The 15,757-nt window shown below is 39.2% G+C and overlaps 1 protein-coding gene across 2 annotated transcripts in view; it reads right to left on the reverse strand.

The window, feature by feature from the left end:
* Positions 1–15,757, reverse strand: part of CERS6 (ceramide synthase 6) — a 344,938-nt gene that overhangs the window by 237,517 nt on the left and 91,664 nt on the right. For both annotated transcript variants that reach the window (XM_068967950.1, XM_068967951.1), the window contains exon 2: positions 13,126–13,231. In XM_068967950.1, coding sequence (XP_068824051.1) covers positions 13,126–13,231 — 106 coding nt within the window. The remainder of the gene's footprint in view (positions 1–13,125; positions 13,232–15,757) is intronic.

The following is a 15,757-nucleotide window of genomic DNA, read 5'->3' on the forward strand; positions in this document are numbered from 1 at the left end:
GACTCAGTGGACTTGAGTTTGAGCAGATTCCAGGAGGGCTGCCCTGGTAGCTCAGCTGGTAAAGAATCTGCCTTCAACGTATGAGACCCCAGTTCAATCCCTGGATAGGGAAGATCCCCTGGATAGGGAAGATCCCCTGGAGCAGGGCATGGCAACCCACTCCAGTATTCTTGCTGGGGAATCCCCATGGACAGATAAGCCTGGTGGGCTATCGTGCATGGGATTGCAAAGAGTCAGACACGACTGAGCGACTGAACAATAATAATAATATTACTCTGTTTCTCGTTCCCATTTCTAAAAATTAGGAGATGACAGACATAGGTTCAGTTCTTGTTCTGATGAACTTTCTGAGCCTCAGTTTCCTCATTTGTTCAAAGGAAGATTACTTATCCACCTAAACAGTGCTGAGGACCAAATGCAAAAATGTATGCAAATCTCAGTACATATTAGTTCTGTCCCTCCTCTCTTCTGTGTCCTGCCAACAATTACATGAGGGTGACCTGTCATACAACAAAACCAAACTGAGTTAGTTCTACTTCTTTATTTGTTCTACCATTGCTTTGTAATTAAGGAGATGTTAATAATCAGAAGACAGAACCACAAATGGGGTAGGGGAAGACAGGCCAACAGCTTTCAAGTCCTAAGGGTGGAAGGTACATGTGACAACTTTTTAAAGCCTCTCAAGAAATTCAAGGTGTCAGACACACAGAAAACACAGCAAATGGCCTTAGTCTTATGACTGAGGTTATAAAATGTGCTGAGCTTGGGTCTGTGAAAGTTATTTGCTAACTTTCAGTGAGGCATGTACTCTGTGGTATTTTTCTTAGAAGAATACCTGGCTATACTCTCCTCTGTCTCTCAATTTAAAAATATGACAGAGAGAAAATGCACAGCCTACAATAAGAATAACTCCAGAAAGAATGAAGGGATGGAGCCAAAGCAAAAACAATACCCAGCTGTGGATGTGACTGGTGATAGAAGTAAGGTCCAATGCTGTAAAGAGCAATATTGCATAGGAACCTGGAATGTCAGGTCCATGAATCAAGGCAAATTGGAAGTGGTCAAACAGGAGATGGCAAGGGTGAACGTTGACATTCTAGGAATCAGCAAACTAAAATGGACTGGAATGGGTGAATTTAACTCAGATGACCATTATATCTACTACTGTGGGCAGGAATCCCTCAGAAGAAATGGAGTAGCCATCATGGTCAACAAAAGAGTCCGAAATGCAGTACTTGGATGCAATCTCAAAAACGACAGAATGATCTCTGTTCGTCTCCAAGGCAAACCATTCAATATCACAGTAATCCAAGTCTATGCCCCAACCAGTAACGCGGAACAAACTGAAGTTGAACGGTTTTATGAAGACCTACAAGACCTTTTAGAACTAACACCCAAAAGATGTCCTTTTCATTATAGGGGACTGGAATGCAAAAGTAGGAAGTCAAGAAACACCTGGAGTAACAGGCAAATTTGGCCTTGGAATGTGGAATGAAGCAGGACAAAGACTAATAGAGTTTTGCTAAGAAAATGCACTGGTCATAGCAAACACCCTCTTCCAACAACACAAGAGAAGACTCTACACATGGACATCACCAGATGGTCAACACCAAAATCAGACTGATTATATTCTTTGCAGCCAAAGATGGAGAAGCTCTATACAGTCAATAAAAACAAGACCAGGAGCTGACTGTGGCTCAGATCATGAACTCCTTATTACCAAGTTCAGACTTAAATTGAAGAAAGTAGGGAAAATCACTAGACCATTCAGGTATGACCTAAATCAAATCCATTATGATTATACAGTGGAAGTGAGAAATAGATTTAAGAGCCTAGATCTGATAGACAGAGTGCCTGATGAACTATGGAATGAGGTTCATGACATTGTACAGGAGACAGGGATCAAGACCATCCCCATGGAAAAGAAATGCATATAAGCAAAATGGCTGTCTGCGGAGGCCTTACAAACAGCTGTGAAAAGAAGAGAGGCGAAAAGCAAAGGAGAAAAGGAAAGATATAAGCATCTGAATGCAGAGTTCCAAAGAATAGCAACAAGAGATAAGAAAGCCTTCCTCAGCGATCAGTGCAAAGAAATAGAGGAAAACAACAGAATGGGAAAGACTGGAGATCTCATCAAGAAAGTTAGAGATACCAAGGGAACATTTCATGCAAAGATGGGCTCGATAAAGGACAGAAATGGTCTGAACCTAACAGATGCAGAAGATATTAAGAAGAGGTGGCAAGAATACACGGAAGAACTATACAAAAAAGATCTTCATGACCCAGATAATCATGATGATGTGATCACTCATCTAGAGCCAGACATCCTGGAATGTGAAGTCAAGTGGGCCTTAGAAAGCATCACTACGAAAAAAGCTAGTGGAGGTGATGGAATTCCAGTTGAGCTGTTTCAAATCCTGAAAGATGATGCTGTGAAAGTGCTGCACTCAATATGCCAGCAAATTTGGAAAACTCAGCAGTGGCCACAGGACTGGAAAAGGTCAGTTTTCATTCCAATTCCAAAGAAAGGCAATATCAAAGAATGCTCAAACTACCACACAATTGCACTCATCTCACATGCTAGTAAAGTAATGCTCAAAATTCTCCAAGCCAGGCTTCAGCAATATGTGAACCTTGAACTCCCTGATGTTCACGCTGGTTTTAGAAAAGGCAGAGGAACCAGAGATCAAATTGCCAACATCCGCTGGATCATGGAAAAAGCAAGAGAGTTCCAGAAAAACATCTATTTCTGTTTGATTGACTATGCCAAAGCCTTGGACTATGTGGATCACAATAAACTGTGGAAAATTCTGAAAGAGATGGGAATACCAGACCACCTAACCTGCCTCTTGAGAAATCTGTATGCAGGCCAGGAAGCAACAGTTAGAACTGGACATGGAACAACAGACTGGTTCCAAATAGGTAAAGGAGTACGTCAAGGCTGTATATTGTCACCCTGCTTATTTAACTTATATGCAGAGTACATCATGAGAAATGCTGGACTGGAAGAAACACAAGCTGGAATCAAGATTGCCAGGAGAAATATCAATAACTTCAGATATGCAGATGACACCATCCTTAAGGCAGAAAGTGAAGAGGAGCTAAAAAGCCTCTTGATGAAAGTGAAAGAGGAGAGTGAAAAAGTTGGCTTAAAGCTCAACATTCAGAAAACGAAGATCATGGCATCGGGTCCCATCAATTCATGGGAAATAGATGGGGAAACAGTGGAAACAGTGTCAGACTTTATTTTTTGGGGCTCCAAAATCACTGCAGATGGTGACTGCAGCCATGAAATTAAAAGACGCTTACTCCTTGGAAGAAAAGTTATGACCAACCTAGATAGCATATTCAAAAGCAGAGGCATTACTTTGCTGACTAAGGTCCGTCTAGTCAAGGTTAGGGTTTTTCCTGTGGTCCTGTATGGATGTGAAAGTTGGACTGTGAAGAAGGCTGAGCGCCAAAGAATTGATGCTTTTGAACTGTGGTGTTGGAGAAGACTCTTTAGAGTCCCTTGGACTGCAAGGAGACCCAACCAGTCCATTCTGAAGGAGATCAGCCCTGGGTGTTCTTTGGAAGGAATGATGCTAAAGCTGAAGCTCCAGTACTTTGGCCACCTCATGTGAAGAGTTGACTCATTTGAAAAGACTCTGATGCTGGGAGGGGTTGGGGGCAGGGGATGACAGAGTATGAGATGGCTGGATGGCATCACTGACTCGATGGACGTGAGTCTGAGTGAACTCCGGGAGTTGGTGATGGACAGGGAGGCCTGGCATGCTGCAATTCATGGGGTCGCAAAGAGTTGGACATGACTGAGCGACTGAACTGAAGAGAACTGAACTGACAATAAGAATACCCTGACTCTACTATTTTCTTAAAGGAATTTATTTTTAATTTTCATTCATTTTCTAAGTCTATTGAATTGGTAAACCATTCATATGGTTCACAAAATAAAAATTATCCCAAATTTTCACCTTCCAATTTGTACCTATTCTCTCAGTTCCTACTCTCCCCTTCTTACCAGGTAATGGGCTATTCAATTTCTTCTTAAAGTTATCTTATCGAATATAAGCAAAGTTGGATATGCCTTCTTATATCCACCCCCTCATACCTTCACACAAAGTTGTTGTATTATTTTGGACTTTGGGTTTTTCACTTTACAATATATGTTGGAATATTTCCATATCACAGTATTAGGAACACCCTCCTTTTGTAGAACTATATGGACATGCCACAATTTACTTATCCACTCCACTACTAATGCCCACTCAGGTAGCTTCCACACTTCCACTACTATACACAATGCTGCAATAAATAACATTGTCGTGGGTTATTTTATACACATCAGTTCAGTTCAGTCGTTCAGTCGTGTCCGACTCTTTGCAACCCCATGGACTGCAGTACACCAGGCCTCCCTATCCAACACCAACTCCCAGAGTTTACTCAAACTCATGTCCATTGTGTCGGTGACGCCATCCAACCATCTCATCCTCTGTTGTCTCCTTCTCCTCCTGCCTTCAATCTGTCCCAGCATCAGGGTCTTTTCAAATGAGTCCATTCTTTGCATCAGGTGGCCAAAGGATTGGAGTTTCAGCTTCAGCATCAGTCCTTCCAATGAATATTCAAGACTGATTTCCTTTAGGATGGACTGGTTGGATCTCCTTGCAGTTCAAGGGACTCTCAAGAGTCTTCTCCAACACCACAGTTTAAAAGCATGATTCTTCGGTGCTTAGCTTTTTTAATAGTCCAACTCTCACATCCATACATTACTGGAAAAACCATAGCTTTGACACATATACACATATCATATCAGTTCAGTTCAGTTAAGTCGCTCAGTCACGTCCGACTCTTTGCAACCCCATGAATCACAGCACGCCAGGCCTCCCTGTCCATCACCAACTCCCGGAGTTCACTCAGACTAACGGACACGAATGTTAGCTGACTGGTTTTAAAAAATTAAACAGACAGGTAATTCTGGATTAATTTTCCATACTATAGTTTTGCTAACTCAATTTCTATGTTTATCTTTATTAATTTCTTCCTTCTGTTTGCCTTCATTTTGTTGTTCTTTTTCCAATGTTTAAGCAAGTGGTTTTATATATATGTACAATATATGTATATATATATGAATATGAGTTTTCATATGAGTACTGCTTTGGCATAGTACATAAGTAGTACTTTCATCACTGTTTCCTAAATGTTCTGAAATTTTATTTTTACACAAAAGTTAATTAAGAAAACAAGAGCTTTGCTGATTTCCAGTATTAGTAAATTGTGCTTATTTTAGAAATTTGTCACCATTTTTATATAAGTAAAGGTTAATTTTTAAAAATATTTAACATGTTCTTGAAAAGATAGTATAGTCTCTACATTCAGAATACAGGGTTCTAAATGTACTCTTTAATCACCCTCATTATGCTTTTTAGAATTAGTTGCTATATTGTTTTTTATTTTATATGTTCTGTTTCATATTTTGACCTGTCATGACCCAGATGTAAATTAAAATTTTTACTATTAAATAAGTTTTTCTTTTGTTCTTTTCTATCAGTATATGGATACACTAACATTTAATGTATGTATATTCATAACCATTTTAATTTCATTGTGAATTATATCCTTTGGCAATAAAAAGCCAATATTTCATTTCATTTCAACCTTTTGGTCTAGAACTCTTTCTTTAAATAAAAACAGATACCCTACTTTCTTATTTATATTTGTCTATAAACCTTTACTCATCCTTTTATTTTCAATGTCTATAGTTACTTTATCTAAAGGTAAATTTCATAAGCTATGTGACCTAAATCTGAATTATTTTTATTAGATGAGGTAAACCCACTTATATTCATTGATAAAAGTTTATACTTTGTTGTTATTGTTAGTCACTAAGTCTTGTCAGACTCTTTTGTGACCCCATGGACTGTAACCCACCAGGCTCCTCTGCCCATGGGGATTCTCCAGGCAAGAATACTGGAATGGGTTGCTGTTTCCTTCTCCAGGGGATCTTCCCCACCCAGGAATCGAACTCATGCCTCCTGCATTGGTAGGTGGATTCTTTACCACTGAGGCACTAGGAAGCACTTATTTATACTTACTTCACATTAATTGTGTTTTCTGTTATCATAGTTTATTTTTTTTAATTTTATCAAATCCAATATGGCTGATGTCCCTTTCTTTGTGTGTGTAATTTTTATTCTACTGGTAATCCACATAACCATAGGACTCTTCTTCTGTTTCCAGTCAATAAAAACTCCAAATGAACAATATTTAAAACTAGCATATTTCTTCTTCCTTCTTCACCTAATATTAGTCAGTAATTTTCTCTCTCAGAGTTTACTCATGTACTATTAAATACACTCATTCTTCTATTACTCAATTTGGCTGCTTAAACTGATAAGCTTTGACTCCCAGCTATTAGAGTTTATGCAATTAATGAACTTGCTCTACTTCCCACTTCCTTCCCTTTTTCAACTCAGTTATTGTGAGATGTATCATTTCTACATTGTGAGAGCATATAATGTTTACATTCTGTTCTGTCATCCTAATCCTCACATTTCTATCTCAGTTCTACAGTTTAAATGTATTCAAAACTCATCAATATTCCCAACAATCTCTTGGTCAGCTGAAATTAACACTTACAAGTGTTAGTCACTCGGTCATGTCTGACTCTTTGAGACCCCATAGACTGTAGCTCGCCAGGCTCCTCTGTCCGTGGAATTCTCCAGGCAACAATACTGGAGTGGGCTGCCATTCCCTTCTCCAAATACTCACAAAGTTTCTTCAAAAAAGGACTCATGGGAACAATTCCTCTCAATTTTTGCAAATTCAATATGTTTGTCTTTAGCCTTTACACTATAAAAACTATTTACCTAAATATAAAAATTCTTACTTCATATTTTCCTTGAAAATACTGGAAAATGTTGTCCTACACAATACTGCTACAGGGATGACCAAAGCCACACAGATATTTTTCCCTAGACAAATGATGTAATTTTTTTGCTTTTTCGCTTGTAATGCTTTGCTGTCCAAGAATTATTTCTTTTATATTTCAAGTCTAATATTTTAATAAGTCCTGGTGTAAACCTTCTTGAGTCTATTTTTACTGCATTTTATTAACATATTATAAATCTCCACTTATTTTAGGAAAATTTTCTTAACACATTTATTCTACTTCGTTTTTCCTCAGACTTCCCTGGTAGCTCAGATGGTAAATAATCTGCTTGCAATACAGGAGACCCAGGCTTGATCCCTGGGTCAGGAAGATCCCCTGGCGAAGGGAATAGCTACCCACTCCAGTATTCTTGCCTGGAAAATTCCATGGACAGAAGAGCCTGGCAGGCTACAGCCCATGGGGTCACAAAAAGTAGACTACTTTCCCTTAAGAGACTCCAATTATACAGATGCTTTATCTGCTAGCTCTATATATCTAATTATTTTAATCTCTTTTTCATTTCATTTATTTCAGCTTTATTATTTCTATCTGCCATGTTCCCCACTGAGATTTCTGCAACATTTAGTGTTTCCTGTGTTCTTTCCAAATTTGTCTTCATTTCTTGATAGTTTTAGTACTTTTCCCCTGAACTAACCAGCTCATACTGCATCTCTTCTTGTTGATCAACTATTTTTTGCTTTAGGTTTTCTATTTCATTTTTTATGGTCTTCCTGAACAGAGTTATTGCTTTTTTAAAAAATAAAGTCTAAGGTAAAATATTTGATTGCAATTTTCAGTTGCCCTGTGGCCTTCTTGTTGCAGTGACAATTTTTGTTAGTAATTGATGTTACGTATTCTTTTTCTTATCTTTGATTCTGTGTGTTTCTTCTTTATTACCCATCATTGACTGAGTTGGATTTTCTTGACCAGCTGCTGGTAGTATAGGGAGCAGGGAGGGTACTTTTGTAGTTTAGAAAAGTGAAACTGAAAGTTGCTCAGGTGTGTCTGACTCATCGTGACCCCAAGAACTGTATCCTGCCAGGCTCCTCTGTCCATGGAATTCTCCAGGCAAGAATTCTAGAGTGGGTAGCCATTCCCTTCTTCAGGAGATCTTCCCAATCCAGGGATCAAACCCAAGTTTCCTGCATTGCAGGTGGATTGTTAACCGTCTGAGCCCCCAGGGAAGCCCAAGATTACTGGAGTGGGTAGCCTATCCCTTGCCTCCAAAGAACACTGCCTCCTGAAAATGTGCCATCCACCTGTAGTTTTCTGTGTACTTCTTCCACTTCTTTGAATTAAACTGAGTCTAGAAGGGCACCTACTAGCCTTGTTGCTATATCTAGTGTTGCAAACAGTGGATAGAATTTTGCTTTTACCTTTCAGTTCAGTTCAGTCGCTCAGTCGTGTCCGACTCTTTGCGATCCCAGGAATCGCAGCACGCCAGGCCTCCCTGTCCATCACCAACTCCCGGAGTTCACTCAGACTCACGTCCATCGAGTCAGGGATGCCATCCAGCCATCTCATCCTCTGTCATCCCCTTCTCCTCCTGCCCCCAATCCCTCCCAGCATCAGAGTCTTTTCCAATGAGTCAACTCTTCGCATGAGGTGGCCAAAGTACTGGAGTTTCAGCTTTAGCATCATTCCTTCCAAAGAAATCCCAGGGCTGGTCTCCTTCAGAATGGACTGGTTGGATCTCCTTGCAGTCCAAGGGACTCTCAAGAGTCTTCTCCAACACCATCGTTCAAAAGCATCAATTCTTCGGCGCTCACTTTTCTTCACAGTCCAACTCTCACAGCCATACATGACTACTGGAAAAACCACAGCCTTGACCAGACAGCCCTTAGTCGGCAAAGTAATGCCTCTGCTTTTGAATATGCTATCTAGGTTGGTCATAACTTTCCTTCCAAGGAGGAAGCGTCTTTTAATTTCATGGCTGCAGTCACCATCTGCAGTGATTTTACCTGTAGGAGATGTCATTTTTGCTGGCTTTCCTGAAATCTATTCCCACAGGGTCCTCTATCCACACTTCATGCTTTTTACGTCCTCCTTCTTGGCTTCTGCCCAACCCCAACTGTTTTTATTTAGCCTTTCTATATATATTTTGAAATCTGGAGAAATATATCTCTTAGTTTGCCAAAAAATAAATATTGTAAGATTTTCCTTCTTTTTTTGTGTATTTTTTACTGTCATGTTTTATAATTGCTCCACAGTTCTTTTCCTTTTATTAAGACTCCCAAGGAAAAAAATTAATAATTCTGACTTACATAAATATTTTTATACCAGAAATACCCAGGTTAATTTCCATAAACACAAACATACAAGGATGGAAAAGAAAAAGAAAAATAGGCATAAAAGGAGAATCTGGAAAAACTAATCAGAAACCTGCATATAATTTTTAAAATACAGTGTAAATAGACCAAAAGCAGATTACGATATGATAATCTCATAATTCTCTAGATCATAAAACCTAGTTTCAGAGCTGACAAATATATTTTACCCTTAATGGTTCAATAATTGCTTTGATGAGAAAATGAGGCTGTTACGATCACAGATATATGCCAAAAGCTAGAAAGATATATAAATAAATAGATTAAATGATTGATTAATTTATATCTATCTCATTCAGATAACTCTGGATATAATCAGTTAAGAAACATGAACTCAAAATATTCACTAAAGAAAAATAATCATGCCATTTATTTGAATGAGTCTAACAATTTATAATTGGTGATATTTGAGCCCCATCACAAATCTACTGAATCAGAATCTCTAGAAATAAGATGCAGCAATCTACATTTAACACCTCAGGTGCTCTTAATGTGAATTGAAGGAGAGACCTCCAGGCCCAAATAGCTTACTAACTGACTTACAGCCCAAAGCCATAAGGCTAATGTTATGCTTGTTGCATAATATCTGCAACAGCAGAGCCAGTGCTCTAATACACAACTCAAGTCTGCTCAAAAACCAATACTTTCAATTATTTTACAACAGAGGTAGGTTCTCTGAGATATTTACAAAATTTTAGATTTACAGAGGGGAAAAAAAAAAAGAGTGAAAAAGACATGCAGATGTTACCTCAACAGGAAAGACAGCCAGACTATGAAGCAGTTCACATTTATCAGCTAATTTCATAGATGAAAACTGCTCAGTCAGGGCATGAGACTAGTGAACTCACACAGGAATCCAGGCTCAGAAGGGCTCACACTTGCGGTTTAAAATTCTATGGTTGCCATTTTGAAATTCTTGATAATTGTGTTAAGGAGATGGTGTTTTGTATAGGAAGTCCACTGGGACAGGGAAGCGTATGTCAGGGGTTCAGAGTCTTGGCTCACACACAGTCCTGTCACTGCCCCAGATGAGGCTGGGTACCTTACTTCCCTGTCCTCTAGCTCCCCAGGGCCTCCAGGCTTCACCTTCCCACTCTTGCTGACTGACTACTGCTGCCCTAGGTGCAAACATGGAAAGGGGTGGGATTAGGTGTTCACACCCCACGGTGTCTCAGCCACCTGCTCCCTGGGCTAGCAGCATCCCAAGGTACTTAGTGGGTGACTCGGTGAGGATTAGCCTCTTGCTCACTCCAATCCTCCAATCCAGGTACCTAGTATGTCTTGGAGCAGAGAATGCAGTACACTGGCAGGTCTCCTGTCCACTATGGGTTGGGACAGTAGGCCTATGGAAAGCGGAGAGGCCTGTATCCACTTCTCCCTCTGGCCTGAAAAGGACAGACATTTAGCCCAGGAGCTGGAAAGAGACAGAACTCAGCAGCTAGTGGGCTGTGTGTGCACTAAATTACACAGGGTGGGGTTCCTGGGTGTCTGTCAGGGTTTTCACTTGCCTCAAGAGTATGCCTAAGAGGCATGGCATTAAATACCAAATAAAAAATCCTGACAGGTCAAGAGAGAGACAAACTACACAAGAAAGGAAAAGGCTTTCTCTTTTTATGCCTTTAATGGCACCTTTTTGTGCTTTTTGAACAAAGGGCCCTGCATTTTTAGTTCTGCACGAGCCTCCAAAAATTACGTAGCCAGTCCTGCATGCAATAGATTTTAAGGGTTCTTAGGGAATATCCCTTCACACTTGATAGATGATAAACACGCCCATCTTCAAAGATGAACTGAAACCATGGTCAAGGCCAGGATGCTGGACAATCATTGTTCAAACACTCCAAACCCTGCTGCTTGTATTTTGGTCAGCAGACCTGTTCCTTTCTCATATCACAGATAACACTGGCGAACTACAAAGAATTCAGGGAAAAACAGTTCCAGCCTTGGCTGCATTTAATTCAAAAGCTGAGGCTTCTGCTTTAATCATGTAGAAATTTCCAAAAGAATCACCTTGGCAACCAAGAGAATATGATCATTAAAATTAGCTAGAAGCAAATATCCTCCAGAGCAGTCAACCTGGCTGCAAAATCCTTTCATTACCTTTATAGAGAAAAATCCCCTAGTAACCATAATAAACATAAGGCAAGGGAAATAAAACATCTACTGCAGGATTCCTAAAGGGAGGCATAACATTTGGGTAGAAAATTCATTTTTATGCATTTAGGGTAGTTCACAAGGTAAATACAAATATGTTGTAATCACATGTGAAAAAATGAACCTTTAACTCCCTGTGGGTGTGTATGCTTACTCACTCAGTTGTGCCCAACTCTCTGTGACCCCATGGACTGTAGCCTGCCAGGCTTCTCTGTTTATTGGAATTTTTAGGCAAGAATACTAGAGAGAGCTGCCATTTTCCTCTTCCGGGAAATCTTCCTGACCCAGGGATCAAACTTGCATCTCCTGTAACTCCTGCATTGGCAAGCAGATTCTTTACATGAGCCACCTGGGAAGGCCTTATAACTCCCTGCACATCTGCTATTTTAGAGGGGGAAATGTGTTTGCTGCAACAAACTAATAAATAAAAATGCAATTTCCTTCCTACTATTTTCTTCCTTTAAACACTCTATCACACGAGTCCCTTCACGTTAGAAAGTGGCAGTCTAAAATCATCCCACAAAACAAAAATTCCATTTATTCTACTCTTCTTCCTAAAATCCCACTCATTCTACTCTTCTTCTTAGCAGAGATATAAAAAACATTGTGTGCTTTCTTTCTCTTTCCTGAGAAGAATACCATTTTTAAAAGAATAGAGGGGAAAACCCTAGAGAATCCTGGCAGAAATGTAGACCATAAAATAAACAAACATGTTTGAAAATTTGAATTAATTATTTTACAACAAGAGAGAACCAATAAAAATGGTTAGCAACACAAATACCAAAAAAGGAATAAAATTTGCTTAACATGGTCAAATCACATCTTAGAAGCCTGAGAAATTCTCCCAGAAAAAATGAAAACAGGAAAACAGACCATTTAATACACAAACGCACAATATTTCTCACAGACTGTTATGCTTCTCCTTTCTTTTCCATAAAAGAGTGAAGGAGAGATTTCAGTAAGAATAAGCTATTTGGATGCTGTGACTTGCATTTTCATGGCCTCAGCTTGAGGGTTTCTGACTTCCGTCTTCTTCCTCCTCTTTTTGTTCAGAAGGAGAGACCAGCTGGCAGTCGGTGACCATCTTTCCTCTACATCCTCCCTCTCGCCCGCGCTCGCCTCTTTCCACCCTGGTTTGGACTTTAACTCTCAGCAGAGCGATCAGCTCCTCCCCCATTTTCTTTACAGTGAATCTGTACTTGGTAACTCTCTGGACCCTCGCTATTCATGGCTTCATATTACTGCTCTTTTTCCCCTCCATCGTTCCCATTTCTGTTCACGTCGGCCTGTGTATCATAACTGCTGGAACGTATGGACAACTCCGGAAGCAAGTGGGCACTTTTCCTCACAGCTACAGTAATCATTCCTCAGCTCTCCCCAGTCGCCTCCACAAAGTCCCACCCCCCCATCAGACATACATGCTGCTCCTCGTCAGGTGAGACTGAGGCATAGAATTAGTGCCCTCCCTGTCTAGTCTAGACTGTGCTTCACAGCCAAGCTTCTCGCACACACTTGGGAGTAAACACGCAGGTCTCAAACATGCCCACGTGTGTTTGGCTTCTCCCTTTCTCAATTTAGTCACAGTGCCTGTGTGCTTTCCATGCTTTCAAGCATGAGGCTAGTCAAATGCTAGCTCTCAAACTCAACAGAGAGGGAATTAAATGATTTCAGACTAAGAACAGTGGTCATAACAATTCATATCCCAGGAAAGGACAATCATACCTTTGTAATTGCAGTGAAGACCTTTTCCAGAATGGCATTTGGCTGGGCAATCTGTGGTCCATTGGCCTGAATGTTGAGGGCTATGGCACATGGTTTCGCTACAAATCTAAAAAAAAAAAAAACAAAAACGTTATTCTCTCTATAGCTGTTCTTAATGTTATCAGGTAACCATTGCTCAGTTGTCCCAATAAAGAGTTGATAAGATTTTATGGGTAGACATTGTCAACACTCATATATCAGGACCTATATAAAGCAGATTTAACTTTTTCCCCCTTTAATTCCTCAGCAGTAACATTAAAAAAAGAAATCTTTTAAAAACATTTAAACCTCCTAATACGTAAGTTCTAATGAGACTGACTGGATAGACAGACTACAAATGAGAAATATACTGGTATAAGATATAAAAAGCAAACAAACTATGATTTTGAAATGATGTATATTCTTCTTACAAATCATGTTATAGTTTTACTGAGAAAGTGTTAACTAACAGAGTATGCTTTTGATCAACCGCAGTCCAAAAACTGGCCCGTGTTGTCTCTATGATCAAAGTGTGCTATGTTCAGTCCCACTTTTTTATGACTTCTTAAAATTCCTTACTTTATGATTATTTGCTTCTTTCTCATAAGCAGTCATGAAAGGTGTCAAACAACATGATGTCCCAGCCAAGCTGAAAAGTCTGAAATTATTATAAACATCAGCTGCACCATTTTTATCGTAAGAAAATGACTAGGTCAAGAAGAACAGGACGTCTCAGCTACACTTCTGGCTGTGTTTAAAGTGTGAATGAGGCACGGAAGGCATGCAGACAGAGGGCATGGGGCCTCAACGGTCTGATGATGTCTCTAAAACTTTTTTTAAAAGAAAAGCATTAGGGTTGTTTTAAACTAAACATTCAAAAAAATAGGGTGCAATGCACCTTTTCAATAGTGACATATAACATTTTCTATAAATGCAAATAATACAATATTATATGAAAGTATGACCCAAATTCATTTAATGTTTGCCAAAAGCAACTGATAAATATACACAACAGACCATGAGTAAATCTTAGATGAAGTTTCTTTAATAATAGTGAATGGCAGGGGGTAATTCCCTGGTGGTCCAGTGATTAAGACTCTGAGCTCCCAAAGCAGGGAGCACAGGTTCAATCCCTGGTCAGGGGACTAAGACCCAGCACACCACATAGTGTGGCAAAAAAAAAAAAAATGTGGATGAGTTAAAGAACAGTAAACAAGGGAGGAATTTTTTTTTTCTTTAAAGAGGGACTAATGAAGTTTACATACATGGTACCTCATAATATCCCACTGGGTCCTATTTCAAGTAGAAGGGGACAAAATGTATTCAAACAAAAAAATGGAATACTGTACATGCAAGCCTAAACCAGTAAAGATATACACAGAAAATGCAATTTAATTCCTTTTTCACTGGGCTCTCTGGAACAAAGTTAGGAAAAATAACCACCTTTGCTAGAATGAAAAACACATTACCTATGCCCTCACCTTTGTAAAAGAAGTGCAGTATTTTTTTTTTAAATACTCTGGGTCTTCACTAAAAACAGTAATCATGGTGCTACGAATGTAGATAGTGGAAAGAAATAAAAATGGATGGGCAGTGACCACTTGTTTCCTTAAAGTTTCCTGCTTCGTGGTTAGTGCCTCTTCATCGTAAGGCATAATGAGAGCTGTGGAAAGACATGAGATCAGCAAGAGTTTTCCATTGTTTTAACAAAGGTAAAATAGCAAAACTAACTAGGTATAAAAGCCAAAATCAACACTTCTAATGGTTTCCTTCTATTCTTCCCTGTTGGATTTCTCCCCAGCCCTCTCTTGTCTTCATAATTCCTACAAATTCTGAAAAGCTGTGTTCAAATTTCCGTTTGGAATTTGGCATCAGCATCCTTGATCGAGAATATGATCTGTTTTCTTCTTCTAAAGAGTGAAGAGTCTAAATGCAGAGGCCAATCACTTTATCTGTGAATACGACAATGCCAGGCACACACAGGAGGGGGCAAGAAATTTGATCCACTGGCTATGTTCTGCAAATGTGCTTTTAATGTTGCCATCATTGCGGTGAGCGCTGCTGACAAGCTAACAGACCTTCTCTGTGTACCCCACAACAATATGCAGGCAGACAGCAGGAGAGTCAAGAAATTCACTCAATAGAATCTCTTCAAAAGCAACTTCCTCACCTTTACTGTCACTTCCCAGTAACATACAAAAACATTCAAAAGGTTCTTTTAGTATTTTATACAATACCATGTTTTACACCTTACTCCTCCTCTTTTTAAAACTTCAAATCACTTTTTTTTAGAAACACTTCTCTACATTTCCAGAACTAATAAGCATCTTGAAGAAGGCATATCATTTGATCATTAAACTTCTGAAATTTTGATAATCAAAATTATCAAATAAATATATAAATATGATTATCTATAAACATACTTTTGAAATAATGTCTAAAGGATAGGTGGGAATTATCTGCTACTATCTGGCGACAGAGACCTAGCTTCAGAAATTGATCTCTCTATGCCCAGTGTCCTCACATGTAAGAAATAATATTTACATGAATAAATTATGTGATTATACAAACACATGTATATATTAAAACATAATGTCACATGGCCTCTTTGTCT

The sequence above is a fragment of the Capricornis sumatraensis genome, chromosome 3 (assembly GCF_032405125.1).
Source record: "Capricornis sumatraensis isolate serow.1 chromosome 3, serow.2, whole genome shotgun sequence".
In the NCBI taxonomy this organism is placed as follows: domain Eukaryota; kingdom Metazoa; phylum Chordata; class Mammalia; order Artiodactyla; family Bovidae; genus Capricornis; species Capricornis sumatraensis.